This window comes from Rhinatrema bivittatum, chromosome 3, assembly GCF_901001135.1.
Source record: "Rhinatrema bivittatum chromosome 3, aRhiBiv1.1, whole genome shotgun sequence".
NCBI lineage: Eukaryota > Metazoa > Chordata > Amphibia > Gymnophiona > Rhinatrematidae > Rhinatrema > Rhinatrema bivittatum.
The window spans coordinates 62,461,997-62,480,839 of record NC_042617.1 but is presented as its reverse complement, the minus strand read 5'-3'; the positions used below and the strand labels follow the sequence as shown (position 1 = coordinate 62,480,839).

At 44.6% G+C, this 18,843-nt stretch overlaps 1 protein-coding gene across 1 annotated transcript in view; it reads left to right on the top strand.

Moving 5' to 3' along the window:
* The first annotated feature begins 1,040 nt into the window (after nt 1-1,040).
* Nucleotides 1,041-18,843, top strand: part of LOC115086878 (cytochrome c oxidase subunit 7A-related protein, mitochondrial) — a 39,207-nt gene continuing 21,404 nt past the window's right edge. The window contains exon 1 of the mRNA XM_029593313.1: nt 1,041-1,196. Within this exon, the coding sequence (XP_029449173.1) occupies nt 1,125-1,196 (72 nt within the window). The 5' untranslated portion in view covers nt 1,041-1,124. The remainder of the gene's footprint in view (nt 1,197-18,843) is intronic.

The following is an 18,843-nucleotide window of genomic DNA, read 5'->3' as shown; positions in this document are numbered from 1 at the left end:
ATGGAGAATGGGGAATGTTTCCATCCTTATTAATATTGGGTGTCTGATTATGTCTGCCATTTTGAAATATTTTATTGTTGTTTAGAAAAATGTTTAAATTTTGTATGAGCTCTTAATTATTGGATGCTATTCTATTCATCAGCTTATCGGAAATGTTCTTATTAGTATTATTTTACTGGTTTTGAATGAGGGGATCCAGAGGGAGTGATCCAGCGGTTGTTGTGGGAGGGGGGGGGGGGGGGGGGAGGAGACAAAGGGAGTGATCCGGAGGTTGCTGTGGTTGGGAGGAGGGTGCCAAAGTAGTATCCACCCTGGGTGCCACATACTTTATGGCACTGATAATGATATTCTCTTTTTATTTTCTATTCCTTTCCTAATAATATCTAACATTCTATTTGCTATTTTGATTGCTGCCATGCACTAGGCTGAGAATTTCAAAGAACTGTCCACAACAATTCTGAGTTTCTTTTCCTGGGTGGCAATGCTTAATATGGAACCCAGGATTGTATACCTATAATTTTGATTATTCTTCCCTATATATAATCATTTTGCATTTGTCCACATTAAATTTCATCTGCCATATAGGGCCCCAATCCCTGTCCCTCAAGGTCATCTTGCAATTTCTCACAATCGGTTCATAATCTAACAACTTTCAATCATTTTATGTCATCTGCAGATCTGATTATTCTTCACTTCCTTTTCCAGATCATTTATAAACATATTCAAAAGCACCGGTACCAGTAGAGATCCCTGGCAGAAGTAAAAGAGAAAGCAATCTCTGCTCCAGAGCTGGCCCTATGCTCCAGTCTTAAATTTGCAGGGCAACCTTCCATACTGCCTTTTCGCTAATGTCAAAGTTAATACGTTGCTTCAGTTTAATTATCGCAGCATGATAAATATACTGTTGCAGTGTTTTGTTTTTTTTTAACTGGTTTTTGTTTTTTACATCAATCCTTAAACATCGTTGTTAGACTCTATCTCTTCAGGCGGTAGTTAGCAGAGCCTTAGTGAGGTCATCAGGCGGTGCCGCCAGCTAGCGAGGTCCCGCCGGCGGCAGGTCCTTTCTTCATTCCTTCCGCTCGCAAGCGGCTGCTTGGTCGCCGAGGTGAACTTGAAAGTGGGAAATGTATTACAAGTTCAGCAGCTTTGCACAGAAACTCGTCGGGGCTCTTCCCACTGACGCCTATACCCCGCAGGTGAGGGACCCCCGCAGGTGGAGGCGGCGATTATGGTGGCGGTATGGGCCTCGGGAAGGTGACCTTAAGTTCCGGCGTAGGTCGAGGGGACCTGGGACCTGCAACCTAGATCGCCCTCTCCTCGGAGACCTACAGCGTCTCCGTGCTGCCTCTAGCCGCACGTGAGAGGTTGCAGAGGAAGTGACTTTGCCCCCGCCAAAGGGACACTAATACGTGCTTTTGCCCCTTCCCCCCCCCGAGCTGTACGCAGAGTCGGAGCTCAGGGACACGGAAGTGACTTATCCTTGCTATGCGGGCGGGCGGGGCGCAATCTCAGCCCCGGATTATATAGAGAGTGATAGAACTGTACTATGGGCTGCAATGATTTGAACCATTTTAGGGCTTCAAGGCACATTCAGAACAACTTAATCGCAGCCTTTTCAGTTTGTTACTAGAATATATAGATGGACTTGATAATAAGCCTTTGTTGGCTGACCGTAAGTGTCTTTGTGGTGTATGATATTGCAACAGGAAGGACCTTGAGCAAATCAGACGGGCATTGTTTAGTATCATTCTATATTTTATGAATATTCATCATGATCCATTTATTGATGACACTATTTGTGACCCTACAAGGTCCAGAGTTGGCCTACCCAGCAGTACATATTTATTCACTTTATTATTGTAATTAACCCCTTACTTAGTCAACATAGTTCTCTCAGCCAGTCTAGTTGCTGAAATCTGTAATTATCTTACCGAGGTTATCCTTTCCTGCTATTTCTCTCTTCGCCCAGTTCAATCACCCTTGTTATTTGTAACTGCTTTTCTCCGCACCTTAGATACAGTTAGAAGTTATTTGCACCCCTGTTATACTGTAAACCAGCATGATGTGATTGTATCATGAATGCCAGTATATAAAAAAAACCTAAATAACATAGAAACATAGAAATGACGGCAGAAGAAGACCAAACGGCCCATCAAGTCTGCCCAGCAAGCTACGCACTTTATCCATTTTTTTTCCCTTTTTCTCTCTCCCACCTGTTACTATTGGCTTCCAGTACCCTCCAGCCCTAATTCCCCTCCACCCAATTTAGAGAGCAGCTCTGTATCTGCATCCAAGTGACATCCAGCTCAATTAGGGGTAGCAACCGCTGTATCAAGCAGGCCACCCCCTTGCCCCATACTCTTACCCACCTCTGTTTTTATTTTTTTGTTTTGTTTTATTTTTTGGAAAAAGCAGCCCTCCATCCTTCCGCTCCGTGAAGGTGGAACACCAACTACTGGCCACTGGCATCCCGCTCCGTGAATGCCTCTGTGGCCACTGCCGCTCCGTGCAGTGTTTGAATGCTGCTTTTACTTAGGGAATTAATTTTATTTAGGGAATAGCCACTGCTATTAATTGCATCAGTAGCATGGGATCTTCTTAGTGTTTGGGTAATTGCCAGGTTCTTGTGGCCTGGTTTTGGCCTCTGTTGGAAACAGGATGCTGGGCTTGATGGACCCTTGGTCTGACCCAGCATGGCAATTTCTTATGTTCTTATGTTCACTTAAATACTATAACAGAAAGTAAAGTTAAGGACAGAGAAGTCTGCAATCTTTTTAATTTAAAACAATCACATTAGCTTTGGAATGAAAATATATACTTAGTTCCATAAGAACATCCTTCAGATAAATACACTATTTTAAAGTGTTATGATATAATTCTTCATGGCTCAGGATCCTTTGTGCTTATCCCATACTCTGCTAAAATGTTACTGTTTTTGTCTTCATTCCTCTACTGAATTCCTGTTCATGCATCCATCACATGTTCCTTAAAGGGATATTTTCTAATGTTACTTCTAAATCTACCCCTGTATAACCACATATTTTGACCTTTTTATTTATTTTTTTAATCCATTAGAGGAGCAGAACTTTTCACTGAAACATTCAACTAATTACCCTTATTTCCTTGGCATAAACTGGAAGAAAACATTTAGTAAATAGGCTCTTTAGATTGTAAACCCTCTGGGAACAGGGAAATACTTACAAAACCTGAATGTAATCCATTTGGAAGCAGCTGCCCAGTTGTAGAAGATGGGATAAAAATCAAAATTAGGATGTAGCTCACCCAGTCCTTTACTTTTTGTCTGTATTGGTTTGCTAGTATTAGTTTGCTAGTTTACAGAAGGAAAGACATCTTTCCTTCTGTAAACTGTGACACTTATATCCCTGCTGACTATTGGGGGTCCTATACCAATTCCTTTTTTCAGTAAACACTGAACAAAATTATTTTTGTTGGGTTTCTGCTTTTCCCTTATCAGCCTCTGCACATTCCTTCTATTCACCTGTTTTACAATCTCATCTTTGCACTTCCTTCAGAATATCTAGAACAAAAGACTTACCTTGCTTTACTGCCTGAGCTATTGCTGCTTCTACTTTCACCTTTGCTGTCTTGACTACTTTACCTGGTTCTCTCAGCCTTTCCAGTTATTCTTCCTTGTCCTCTCCTTTCTGAGATCCTTATAGTTTTTTGAATGCTATTCTTTTTGCCCTATATTCTGCTTTTTCAGACACTTCAAAGTGATTAAGCCTCTGTCTATATAGTATAACTCATGAAAAAGGAAGGGTTAGTTTAATATATCTCAGGAAAATGGTCATATCCTGTAGCTACTTTCAAAAAGGAAAACCTCAAAACAACTTCTTGGTCTCTAATCAACACTCACAATATTTACTATAATATATGCTATAATGATTATTATCAGTATTATATATGCCGCATCATCAAGCCTGGCGACGTGCCTACCCGATACTCAAAAGGAGGCTGTCTGGTCTTTTAATCATCTGCTGTCAAGGTCTTTAAACATGCACATATTATACATATTGTGATGGGATTTCAAAAGATAGTATTTCAAAAATATAAACTCTCATTGAACCAATCACGGTGAAGTCAATGTGTATTGTTTGAAAAAAATAGAAAAAATTGAAATTTATTCAAACAATACACATTATCGACTTCACCGTGATTGGTTCAATGAGAGTTTATATTTTTGAAGTACTATCTTTTGAAATTCCATCACAATATGTATAATATGTGCATGTTTAAAGACCTTGACTGCAGATGATTAAAAGACCGGACGGCCTCCTTTTGAGTATCGGGTAGGCACGTCGCCAGACTTGATGATGCGACATATATAATACTGATAATAATCATTTTAGGATATAATATAGTAAATATTGTGAGTGTTGATAAGAGACCAAGAAGCTGTTTTGAGGTTTTCTTTTTTGGAAGTATATTTCTCGGGTGGAAAACATATTAAGCTTTTTCTTTTTTCCCATATCCTGTAACTATCCATGAATGCTGTTGATAGAATTATTTACCTTTTGGTATGATTTATTTTAATTTAGAGTTTCAGGGATTTTTGTTAATATGGTGAAATGTAGCAAATATGTGGTGATTTTTTACGTTCTGATATTTTTTCTTGCTCTGATATATATATTGAAGGGTTCATACAAGCACTAAAATTTAGCTTTTTAAATCTAACATTAAATAGTAGTTTTAATTATGGTGGATTTAATTTTTTTTTATGTCAATGTACCTATTCTGTAGAGGCAAGATTTGTCCATATTGTTTTAAAGAATTAAGTGTCAAAATGCTTTCATTTGCTTTATGCAAAATTGCTTTCATTAGCATTGTAGGTATGTAGCCTCAAAATCAGATTCTTGATGGTTATGCAGGAGAGTATTTTTGGTTTGAAGCTATCTTTCCAAAGACTGAATTTATTTATTTAAAAATTTCTATTCTGTGCTTTTTCAGGTATGTTCAAGGCAGATAACAAAAAGGTATATGCATAATTAAAATAACATACAGCAAAACAAACAAAACATTTAAAAAGACAAAAAAAGTAGGAAAAGAGACAGGAAACTGTGCAACTTAGTCACTCCCTATCATGGAGTTAAATGAAAAAGAAAATGGTTACTAGTTAAAGGCCTGTGAAAACGAGTTTTTCATGTTTCCTTGAAAGCATTCTTAGTGACCTCTGAAGATGTTAAACTGTTGGGAGTGAGTTCCATAAAGATAGAAAAAGAACTCTAGCTCAGGCTTCATTACGTTGTACTAGCCGAAAGGGTGGTACTTCAAGGAGGCATATTTGTGAGGATAGTAGTGAATGTGTTGGAGCATAAATGGGTAAGAGAGCATGGATCCAGGAAATGGAATTGACTGACAGAAGCCTGTGCACCAGAGTGATAACCTTATATATGATATGCCATTTAATTGGAAGCCGGTGAAAGGACTTAAGGACTGGGGAAATATGCTCACATAGTTATGTGACAGGACCCACGTCGCAGAGTTCTGCAAAAACTAATGCTTTGCGCGTAGAAGCTGGAATTCCGAGAATTTACAGTAGTCCAGGCCTGATATTACCAAAGCCTGGAGTGCAGTGCAGAACTATTGAGCAGGAAGTAGAGGCTTCAGTCTGTTTTTTAATTTGAAAAATGGTGCTTTAATCATAGCTTTAATCTGAGGTTTCATGGACAAGTTAGTCAAAAATAATTCCAAAATTACAAACTTACAAACAAAAGCAGAGAGAGAGATGGTGTGATTATCAGTTGTAAAAAAAAAAAAAAATGGAGTGTCAGATGGGGATACCTGCTAAAAATAATTAGTACAAGTTTTAAACTCAGAAGCAGTAGTGCCTATCATCAAAGCTTCAATTATAGCTACTGTCCATTCACATATCTCTCGGGAGCCATCATAATTCAGTTACCTTAAAAAGGGACAAAGATGTGATTACACTGGAAGAAAAAGGAGGGACAATCTGGCCAGAAAAAAAATACAAAGAAATCTATTAAAAGTAAGTTTGCTAGCATGTAGCAGATGGATTCAAGACCAATGGGTATAGTGTGCTCCTGATAGCAGTTGGAGACGGAGTCAGATTTCAATCTGACGGCAGCACTAGTACATATACCCGTGCAGGAAGCTCTGCTCTTTGGTATTTTCCGTCTCCATAGCAGTTTGGGACTCTATACACGCTTGCTCAGCGTTAGAGTATTCAAACCAAAGAAAGAAAATTCCAAACAAAGAAGAAATCTTACCTCTCCAGACGAGCCCTGCTCTCCTGTGGTGATACCTAAGGGTCCTTCCCCCAGTTGAGATTCCTGAGGTGATTTCCGAGATCCCTCAGAGGTAGGCCTCGGTCCGGTAGCTGGTTCCCGGCGTGGACTTAGCCCCCGGCAATGGGAGCGGCTGAGAGGCAGTGGGTGCAATACCGAGCACGGCGGTGAAGGTACCTCCCTCTCCCCCCCGCAGCCGGAGACCGCCCGGGATGAGACTGGGAAACGCCGAGACAAGGTATGGTGGAAAACTTTTTTCTAAGTCTCCATTCTCTGAGGCTTGGATAGCCACACAGATTGCCTGCCAGCGTCTGTACCATCGGGTTGATCAGCCCAGGCCGGGCTAGACCCCGATCGGATACGAGGGTCCTCCCATGTGGAGACCCTCTGAGATGGTCGTCATCTTGCTCGCGTGGTCGCCGACGCCATTTCGCCGCTCTGTCCGCCTAATTGAACCATGCGCACAGGGATGAGCCGGGCGCACAAATTACTTGTGCGCACAGCTACTCGCACAAGTTACGGCCGTACGCACAGCGGCACGCGCATCCCGGCCTACACGCGCATCTTGGGCACACCCAGAGTGCGTAGCTAAGCCTCCCGGCGCGCACTTTAAACGCACAGACCAGGGTTTCAACGATCTACACGCACAAAACCATGGCACCACTGGCCAAGAAAACCAAGGCACAAAACCTCTGCCCAGCCTGCCATAATAGCGGCGCAGCACGAGGAGGCCACGGCTCTGTGTCTACAGTGCGAGGAGGCCCTGGGAGAACCTGGACAAGGCCCTCCCCAGCCAGTACAGGAATCCAGATCCACCGATAGTACCCCGGACCTCTCTATCCCCAGCATGACCCTCTCCCAAATGGGGTCCCTGGGGAACGCAGCGGCCTTTAACCTAGACCCAGGATCCTTCTGGGTAGAATTCTTCAAGGGTCTACACTCCTTTGTCCACATACAACCGCCACCAGAGGACCTTTGCCTCCCAGGGCCCTCCAGGCCTTCCAGTGACGTGCTCCCCCCCCCCCCCCCCCTCTATAGGGGTCACGGACACCTCGGACGAGGATCAAGACCCCCTGGAGGAAGGGGAAATACCTCCAGGAACGGAACCTTACCGAATCATGAGGCGCTTCTTCTTTTAAAGACGAGATACCAGATTTCGTGGCTCTCAGCTTGAAGGAGCTCGCCATTCCAGGCACAAGTGCCACATAGGAACCAAAGACGAACCCTCTCCTAGAAGGGCTCCGTCAGGCTTCCCGCCATTTCCCCTTGCTGCAAGCCGTAGAACAGCTGATCAACTTATAATGGGAGGCCCCGGAGGCCAGTTTCAAGGGGGGGGGGGCCTGGAAGCTCTATATCCACTGGAACCCTCAGCCAAAGATCTACTAGTGTTCCCCAAAGTGGACGCCATGGTCTGCGTGGTCACAAAGCGCACTACCATCCCAGTTGAGGGAGGAGCGGCACTCAAGGATGCCCAGGACAGACGTCTGGAATCCATCCTTAAACAGTAATTCGATGTATCAGCTATGTCACTACAGATTGCTGCCTGCTGTGCTGTGGTAACACGCGCCTGCTTGTCCATGTCCAGGAACGCCGCCGTGCCTGGCAAAGCACTAGAACCAGTGGTATCTTTCCTCACAGATGCGACCTTTGATCTGGTACACACCTCAGCCAGGGGCGTCTCATCTGTAGTGGTAGCCAGAAGGCAACTCTGGCTCCGAAGTTAGTCAGCCGACGCGACTTCCAAGACGAAACTCACGAGAATGCCTCTTAAAGGAGCCCTCCTGTTCGGAAGCGAACTGGAGAAGTTAGCCTACAAATGGGGTGAATCCCCAGTACCTCGGCTACCGGAGGACAAGAACAAAAGAAGCCAATGCACCTCTCCCCGATTTATCTAGGGGCAGAGGATCACATCGCTTCAGACCCTACAAGAGTACATACCAAGCCCCTCGCCCCACAGGCAGGGGCCAGTCCTTTCGGAACAAACACAAAAGAGGGGAGCCGGCTCTGGCACAGGCCCCAGCCGCACCCCACAATGAGAATCAGCCCACCCATCCACAGGAAGAAGCCATGGGGGCAGGCTTGCCCCACTCTACCAAAGATGGGTCGAGATAACAGCGGACAAGTGGGTCCTAACCATCATTCAAGAGGGATACTACCTGGACTTCCACAACATCCTTCCAGACAAGTTAGTGAAATCTCCTTGCCACGCACCCTCCAAGAGGACAGCAGTGGAAACCACACTGGCCAAATTGCTCGTCCTAAAGGCCATAACACCAGTGCCCACACAACAACAAAATACTGGGCACTATTCCATCTATTTTATCGTCCCCAAGAAAGAGGGAACGTTCCGTCCCATCCTGGACCTCAAGTTGGTCAACTGCTACCTGAGGGTACCATATTTCCGCATGGAAACCCTGCGCTCGGTCATAAGGGCAATACAGCCGAGAGAATTCCTCACATCCCTGGACCTGTCAGAAGCCTACCTGCACATTCCAGTCTATCACAAGCATCAGTGGTTCCTACGCTTCATGATTCTGGACCGCTACTACCAGTTCCGGGCGCTACCCTTTGGGCTAGCCACAGCCCCCCGCACGTTCACCAAAATCATGGTGGTAGTGGCGGTGACACTGAGGAAAGAAGGAATCCTCGTACATCCATATCTGCACAATTTGCTGATCAGGGCAAAATCTCCAGACAAAAGTCACCAGGCGACCACCAGAGTGAAGACTCTACTGGAGAGCCTCGGGTGGGTCGTCAACACAAACAAGAGCTGTCTGCAGCCCTCCCAATCGCTAGAATACCTGGGAGTCTGGTTCGACACCAAACAAGACAAGGTAGTTCTTCCCCTACAAGGAGAAGAAAACTGATGAACCGATTGCGAAACCTACTAGGATGTCTCCGCTCCAAAGTATGGGATTAACTCCAAGTCCTCGGCCTCATGACATCAACCCTGGAAGTGGTCCCATGGGCAAGAGCCCACATGCGATCGCTACAGCACTCCCTACTTTCACGATGGAACCCGATTTCCCAGGACTACTCCGTTTGCCTCCAGCTCCCGGAGGAAGTACGGAACCAAAAGAAGACCATCTAAGCAAGGGAGTAAGGCTATCCCCACCAACCTGGATCTTGCTCACCACGGATGCGAGCCTACGAGGGTGGGGAGCCCACTGCCAGGAACTGACTGCCCAGGGGCAATGGAAAAAGGAAGAGTAGGGATGGAACATCAACTGACTGGAAGCCCCTGCGGTCAGCCTACAGTTCCATCACAGACTCCAGGATAAATCTGTCAGTCATGTCGGACAACGCCACAACAGTTGCCTACATCAATCAACCGCCGGGGGGAACCAGAAGCCAACAGGTGTCCCTGGAAATAGATTCCCTAAAGCAAACCTACAAGGGATCTCAGCCGCCCACATTGCGGGCAAAGACAACGTCACTGTGGACTACCTCAGCAGAGAAAGTCTAGACCCAGGGGAATGGAAGCTGTCAACCACAGCCTTCCAGTTGATAGTAAACCTCTGGGGAACCCCAGCCATGGATCTCCTGGCAACCCGGTCCAATGCCCAAGTTCCAAACTTCTTCAGTCGCAGACGAGAACCACAATCCCAAGGGATCGATGCCCTCATCTAGACCTGGCCACAGGAAGACCTGCTATATGCCTTCCCCCTGTGGGCACTATTGGGTGGGTCATCTGCAAGATAAGTACTAGTACAGGGGACTAGTACGTCTAGTGGCTCGGACTGGCCAAGAAGGCCATGGTAGCAGGCGTGCGAAGACTCATGACAGGGAGCCCTCTACCTCCACACAGGGATCTGCTCCAGCAAGGCCCGATCCTCCACGAAGACCCAACTCGATTCTCTCTTACGGTCTGGCCATTGAGAGGACACGTCTAAAGAGCGGATACTCGAGGGCGGTGATTGACACCTTGCTTCGAGCACACAAGTTCTCCACATCGCTAACTTACATATGAATATGGAGAATATTCGAAGCCTGGTGTGAATACCATGACATCCTTCCGTGGACAGCCAAAATTCCCATGATCCTGGAATTCCTGTAGGACGGCTTACAGAAGGGGTTGTCCCTCAACTCCATCAAGGTTCAGGTGGCCGCGTTGGCATGCATCGGAAACAAAGTGGAAGGCATTAGCCTAACATCTCATCCGGACGTCTCCCGCTTCCTGAGAGGGGTCCAGCAGATCCGCCCACCCTTAAAGTGGCCGGTACCCCTATGCAACTTCAATCTAGTACTAGACTTCCTAGCGGGAGCCTCCTTCAGACCTATCCGCGATCTGTCTCAACGACTACTAACCTTGAAGACTGCATTTCTAGTGGCAATATGTTCGGCCCGTCGCATCTCCGAACTTCAAGCACTATCCTGTCGGGAGCCCTTTCTCAGATTCACGCTGGGATCCATACAGCTACACGCTGTCCCCTCCTTCCTTCCAAAGGTGGTTTCTCACTTCCATCTAAACCAAACCATCTCGCTGCCATCTCCAGATGAGCACAAGGGCTCGGAAGAATCTTGCTGTCTTCGCCACCTTAATGTCGGCAGACTCCTAGTCCGATACCTGGAAAGGTCAGAATCCGTACGAAAGACGGACCACCTATTCCTCTTTCACAGCGGGAAGAAACAAGGAGAAGCAGCCTCGTGGGCAACCATAGCCTGCTGGATCAAAGAAGTAATCAAGGCGGCCTACATAGAGGCAGGCAAGCCTCCACCGCTACAAGTCAAGGCCCATTCCACTAGAGCCCAGGCAGTGTCCTAGGTGGAAACCAAGATGCTGTCACCCACCAAGATCTGTCGGGCGGTGCCATGGTCCTCTATCCACACCTTCGCCAGGTTCTGCCACCTGGATGTTCAAGCTCGGGAGGACGCAGCATTCACAAGGGCAGTACTAAAGCCACAGGCAGCCTCCCACCTGGTTCGGGAGCAGCTTTTGTACATCCCATTGGTCCTGAATCCATCTGCTACACGCTAGGAAATGGAGAAATTACTTACCTGATAATTTCATTTTCCTTAGTGTAGACAGATGGATTCCGTATTCCGCCCACGGCTGCCGCTATGCATGAAAACCTCAGGTGTCAATTCCCGAGAGCAAGACAAACACAGGTAAGCCATGCTTCCCTTCAGCTAGGACACCCATAGTTACCGGGTGTCGGCATTTCTCGGTTGAGGGCACTGGCGGTCTCCAGCTATAGTCCACGTCAACCAGTTCAAGTTGATCATGTTTCTCAAGTTATTTAAGTTAAACAAAGTTTACCAAGTTAATCAAATTATCCAGACATACATATATCCACAATTGCTTTGCGCGGAGAATACTGAAGAGCAGAGCTTCCTGCACGGGTATATGTACTGGTGCTGACGTCAGATTGAAATCTGACTCAGTCTCCAACTACTTTCAGGAGCACAGTATACCCATTGGTCCTGAATCCATCTGTCTACACTAAGGAAAACGAAATTATCAGGTAAGTAATTTCTCCATTTTTCACTCGCCTCATGCTTGGATTAGTAAGAGGAACCCGGCTGCTGACTTTGAGCACTCCCAATTAGGAAATGTAAATATTAATAGGGGAATGAGATTATGATTTTTATTTTTTTTGCTGGTAGGACAGTTGACTTAGATGCAAAGCCTAGATTGTATAAATCACAGAGTCTGTTTTTCATGATCAAAGACAGAACTGAGATTAGCAGTCTGAGGCAGCAGAAACAGGTGCTTTGGGTCACTGCTTAAATCAGTAGCGCTGTCTTGGTTGTTCAGAATATCATCTTCCCAGTTTTCTTGGCTTTAGTTTGCTATTTGTTATTCTCCTAAGTCTCTCCTTTTTTTTTTCTTTGCTATTTTGTTTATTTTTGGGGAATAGAAGGTGGATACTTTGTTTTATTATAGCCATCTACATTTCAAACTTCTTTCCTGAGTGCACTCACTTTAGCTGTATCAGTATGATATCTGCATGATACCTAATAAGAGGAAACGCAGCAGTATCTTGAATTAATTGGCATTAGAAAAAGGGAGAGCTAAGGAAGGAATGGTTATTAAAAAAAAAAAAAAAAAATAAAAAATCATACAGGCTCTGCATGTTGAATTGACCTGCACACAAAAATAGCAGTTTAGTGTGTTAGAAATTACTTTGCAGCTCATGTTGCACAAAGAAGTTGATCACTGTCAGAGATAGCATACTGGGCATAATGGATCTTCCTTATCCATGCCAGACAAGTCCAGACAAGTGGTTATGTCCTTCTGCCAGCAGATGGAGACTAAAAACTCAAAGCCGATTTCACTACCTCTCTAAAGGTCTGGTACTGCCTTCAGTTGTTTAATATTTTTCTGTCTTCAGCAGATGTGTGGACTATTTCCTCTAGGAGTAGGTCACTTCCTGGAAGGCTTTAGGTCCAGGTTACCAGTGCAGCATAGACTAAGTCCTGGGTGTGCTCTGGATGACTATTTCCTCTAGGAGTAGGTCACTTCCTGGAAGGCTTTAGGTCCAGGTTACCAGTGGAGCATAGACTAAGTCCTGGGTGTGCTCTGGATGACTATTTCCTCTAGGAGTAGGTCACTTCCTGGAAGGCTTTAGGTCCAGGTTACCAGTGCAGCATAGACTAAGTCCTGGGTGTGCTCTGGATGACTATTTCCTCTAGGAGTAGGTCACTTCCTGGAAGGCTTTAGGTCCAGGTTACCAGTGGAGCATAGACTAAGTCCTGGGTGTGCTCTGGATGACTATTTCCTCTAGGAGTAGGTCACTTCCTGGAAGGCTTTAGGTCCAGGTTACCAGTGGAGCATAGACTAAGTCCTGGGTGTGCTCTGGATGACTATTTCCTCTAGGAGTAGGTCACTTCCTGGAAGGCTTTAGGTCCAGGTTACCAGTGGAGCATAGACTAAGTCCTGGGTGTGCTCTGGATGACAGTCCTATTGGACTGCTTCTCCCTTTCCCCTTGGGAACCATATTAGTTGGGGGTCTGATTTCCCATATCAATGGGTCAAGCACTGAATGGTCCCAAGTAACTTTGTTCCCTTGGTGGGTCTGACAGCAAGAGCTACTGACAGGGCTCCTAGGGCAACAGTCTTTGTGCTGATTTGTCTGCTAGAATGAGATTCTAAAAAATAAATAAAGGCTCACAGCACAGCTTATTCCTTTGATTGCCTCCTGGTCTCTTATGGTGCTGTGCTGGAGTTGGTCAGGAGGTTGGAGGTGATCACTCTCCCTCATTTCACTGGCTTCTTTTTTCTTCGTGGAGGGGAAAAAAAAAAGGAGGGGAGGCACCATAGGTAAGTCAAGGTGTCTAGGCATATCAGCTGGTGCATTCTGCCTGGCTCACGAGCAGGCAAGTGCCAGGGAAGATGGATGCAATCCATGGAAAGTCATCACCCTGCCAAAAGCAAAACTGAGTAGGTAGGTTCCCCAGTTCAAGCCCTGGCCCTTATGGAGAAGACAGCATATAGTGCACATAGAACAGGGCCTAGTCAGTGCACCCATTTTGGCAGCATTAGCTGCCATTTTATACCATTTTGAGCAACCCCCCCCCCCCCCACATTTATAAATAAGTCAAGCATGCTTGGCTCTTTACTTTTTTTTTTTTTTTTTTCCAAAATAATTTATTAAACAAAACCGTTCAACACTGCACAAAAACAGAATACAATCATATAATGAAAAGAATATCCAACCGGTGAGAACGTACTGGCAAAGTGTTATACTTCACAGATTCTAATAATTTTGTGTTTACACCTTATCCCTCCCCCCAGTCCCCCCCTCCCACTACCCACCCCGCATTGCCGCATGAGGACTCAAATCCACAAATAATACATGTGCAAGAACAAGTAACCCCCTCTGCATGGACTGGCTAAAATGGGAAATTACATAGAACACCACAGAAACACAAGGAGTGAGGGAACCTCACTCCAGGTGAACTTAGACTCTGTGTGGTTACAATCCCAAAGTCTTGCTGTCAGAAGCACCGTGGTCCGTCATCGGGAACAACCGCTGAATGGCTGCAGGTAGGGTATCGTAGTAAACTGTCCAGATATCCCGAAAAAAACCTTGTTTCTTGCGTGAGAAAGTCCGATACAGCGACCCATACTCCATCTGAAATAAGGTAGACATTTGCGCATTCCATAGAGCACAATCGGGAGGACTAGCCTCCGCCCACTTCAGTAAAATACATTTCTTAGCTATCAGACACACTTTGGAAAAAAAAAGAATGTTGTTATGGTTCAACGAGGACTCACCGGAGTCCACATTTAACACACAAAATCCCATTGACCAAGAGATCTGTGTAGCGAACAATGCAGACACCTTCCTGCGAATTTGTTCCCAAAAAGCCTGAATACTTGTGTATTCCCACAGGGCGTGTATAAAAGTAGCCTTCCCACCAGAACACTTAGCACATAACTTGGAGCCCGCAAGACCCATATGAAAAGCTACCATTGGAGGAAAGACAGCCTGATGAAAAATTCGCAATTGAAGTTCTCTTAAATAAACATTATTCGTTATTTTGAATATAAACAAATAACTCTCTTTGAGCATAAGCTCATCAAGCTCCTCCGCACAAACATTACCCCACTTGTGCAGCAACTGTGTGAAGGTGGAGTAGGAAATTATACTTTGGCAGTACTTATATAGCATGGAAAGTGACCCCTTCTTCCCCCCATAGATCTTTAAAAGAAGAACATAGGAAGGGTTCTCCAAGGGCCCTTGGGTCAAACGCAAAAGCTGTTTTACAAATGCTCGCAGCTGGGCATACCCCAAAAATTGGGTAGAGGTGAACCCCCACTGTGTCTGTAAGACCTCAAAGGATTTAAGAGTTCCCGACTCGGAATCTAACACATTCCCCAGTACCATCTCTGTGGTGAGCTCCGGCCTCCTACTGAAAAAAAAAGCCTCAAATGGGGGTGTCAGTGGGTTCTGGAGCAGCGGGTAATGCAAAGAAATCTGAAAAGGCAATTGCAGCCGCGTCCTCAATTCTTTCCATGTTCGGTGCACTATAGACACCAAATGCGCCTTAATGCCCCATCGGGACAGCTGGCTCTTTACTTTTATCGTGCTGCCGATAGTGAAACAGAGAAGTTTCATGGGATCTACAGATTTATCCTCATGCATAGCAGAATCTGTATAGCTCCAGTTTGCTATGGACTTGTTATTACAGGAGGTGACCTCCAAGCATTTTGGAAATCCTCTTTCCCACACTCTTTCTAGTGAGGGAGAATAGCCTATAAACCGGCTCTCTCTTCCCACTACACAAATGAAGCTTTCCAGAGGAGCTTTAAAGAACAAATTAAGCTTATGGTGCCGAAGATGACCACAGCCTGTTTAAAAAGAAAATCCTATGGTGGTTCTGCTTGGGCAGTACCTTTTGGATTCCCCCTTGAGCGCTTCCAAGTCATTATTTTTGTTCCCTCGTGGAAGAATCTCAGGTTGGCCTTGGCAATATTTAAGGTATTAGAACGCTTCTGTGGCTGGGACAGTCTTAGGGAATTAGTAGGGCAAGAGGAGGATGGGAGAACCATGCCTCCTCAAAAGGGGGGATAATGCCTCAATGGGGAGGCCGTTCAGGAGATAGGAGTTGGTGATCCTTGTTTCTAGGGTGTGAATCCTTCAGCTCTTGGAGGAGCCATGGGAGACATTCTGTATTGGGGGTCCTATATTCCTTAGTGCTTGTAGGCCGCACCCCCACCCTTATGTGCTTATTGCTATATCTAAGTGTTGGAGATTGGATTTTGTTGGTATGAGAAACCTAATTCCAGCCTTAAGGTAAACAAGACTGAGGGATCTGTATTCTTTTCCCAGGGAGGAGGATAGGATATTGGATGACTATGTGGGGAAAGCAAAATGTTGAGAGAGCCCATGATAGAAATATTGAATCCCTTAAACAGTCTCTCTCTTTTATTTATATAGTCTCTCTCCAATGTGTAATGGCTTCATGACTCAAGTCCTCCTGTGTTGGGTAAAAAGTCCTTCTAAGGAGGCCATGGTGAATTTTCCCATAGGTAGCAGTGTGCAGAGTGGGAAGGTCTTGAACCTTCTTACATGGGGGACCAACAGCTCCCAGATGGATTCATGGCTAGTGAGTCTTGCATGATGGATGCAAATGTTTCTGGGAGCTCCTTTTGGTCAGACCCTGCCACCCCGCCATTTATTCTCATCAGGGTTTCGGTAGTTCAAGATAGGGCCATAGAGTATTTAGCTATGCTTCTAAAGAGTTCCCCCATCGAGCAATGGCCATGACCATTTTGGCCTTGTACAGTTTTTTATTCTTTCTAAGAAAACTGTCTTTTGGAGTGGTCCAGTAAGTGTAGGGACTAAAGTTCAGAGGCCAGCTAAAGGTGCTTATTGGATGCTCCTACTCCCTTCCTCCCCAGCCAATACCAGTCCTGTTCGGCCATTTTAGAGGCTACTAATAATCTTCTCAGGCAGCTCTTTCTGCCTTGGTGAGTGTATTCCAGGACTGGGTTTGGCTGGGGCAGACACCTCCTAGTTGTGGGCTGTTGTGGCCTGGGCATTTGGCAACACTTGGAGTCTTCTGCACTGGGTGGTCAGACACCACTTAGGGGCCTTCCTTGTCCCCTCAGTGTAGGCCTCAGGGGCAGTGGTATTACGCTCGTTTGATCATTCATGTTTTGGAGCTCCATCTCTTGCTTGAAATGAGATCTATTTCTGGGATCCTCATGGAATATGACACACCTTTTCTTAGGTGGTTTCCCACATGAATACAAGGAACATTTCTTCTTCTTATCCGCTCTTGGGGTTTACCACTAGATATTTCTCGGATGACAGGCTTTATCCTGGAAGCAGGACACTGGGCTTGATGGACCTTTGTTCTGACTCAGTATGGCATATTCTTATGAGATATGAAATGACAGTCATTGGGTCTGTCTGAGGCGTGCCTATCTCTGTCTACTTTGTATGTAGGCTACAGGAAAGCTAAGAATTTTTGAAAAACTCATGAGTTTTGTAAATAATTCTGTGATATGTATTGTCTAGCAACCTGGTAGCTGTCAGTATTCATTTATTTGTACACTCACCTCATTAATCAAGTATACGTATAGAGAACTCGTGATAACTATTATAACAATTATGAAACTATATAAAAAATTCTGTTACAAAAAAATCTGTGACTTTACAAGGGCAATAAATACATGTTGCCTTAGTTGCGTGAGCATGGTAGCACATTTTTTATATGAAGGTCCAATCAAATAGCGTTTTGTTGTTACAATATTTGTTATAGTTTTATAATTGGTATAGTATTTATTTACATATGTATAGTATTTATTTACACATATGTAAATAAATACTAGATATAGATAGATATAGATATATAGTTTGGGTATGTTTAAAAATGCCATGTAAAAATTTAGGGCATGTTTACAGAAATTTTTCAAAACATTTAAGGCAGATATATCCTGTAAGGTGCTGTTTTCAACCATTTTATGAAGTGTGATTGGGGTCATTGTGGTATGAATGGATTGGGTATTGAACATAATTTTAATTAATGTAGGTGGGTGGTGGGTGTGTGGTGTGTTAATAATATGGAATTAACACAGCAATTTGATTTTTAATAAACATTTTTAAAATATGTAATGTATGGTTCAGGGTATTATTTTGTTTCATTTGTGTGTGTATCCAAAAACAATCTTCAAAATACAGACAAACTAACAGTAAAAAAAAATGCTGCCAGGTTCTGGGCACCATTCAAAGGCTTACTTAAAAAGGTTTTCATTTCTTAAAATTTGGGGAAGAGAATTCCACTGTAAAGTTCCAGCGTTTCACATGAACATGCCAATTTTAAAGATGGAACATCTAACACATTTTGGCTTGCAGACCTTAGAGCATGTGAGGGCCTATAAAGTTTGAGCTGTGAGCTAATTACCTCATGATCGTCAGAGCCAAGTGCTTTATGTATTAATGGAAGTATTTTAAAGATGATACGAAATTGTACTGAAAGCCAGTGTAATGAGAGAGAACGGGAATAAAATGTTTACGTTTTTCCTAGTGATAATTCTTGCGGCAGCATTTTGTAACATTTAGAGGGCTTTAATGGTAACAGCTGGAAGCCCAAGATAAACAGAATTGGAATAGTCAGTGTAATTCAAGCACAATGATTGTACCGCAGCTTTGAAGTCAGAGGCAGGTAGCAAAAGCTTCAATTTACTTAACTGTCATAACTGGTTGGGTTTTTTTTTTCTTTTTTCAAATTTTCATCACGTTCCTGACCTGGGGACAAAAAGATAAAGATTGATCAAAAAACACCTAGATTCTGAATTTAGCCAGAAAGTGTCTCAAAATAATTTCAGATTTGCTGATATTCAAAGCAGACCTGTTATCAGCAAGCCACTTGTGTATAGCGGAAAGGCAGAATCTGACTTTACAGAAAGCAGAGTCAAAGGAATAAAGATGTGACCCAGTGACACAAAATCGAATGTCGTCAGCATAGAGGATCCAGGTTGGCCAAGTGTTTGCAGAGAGGTGGCAGGGTCAAGTTTAAGAGAATAGCTGATAAAGAACAGCCCTGAGGGACACTGGTTTTGAGTAAGACACGGGGTGGAGGACAATGCGCCAGTCCAAATGGACTGGGAAAGGTCTTGCAG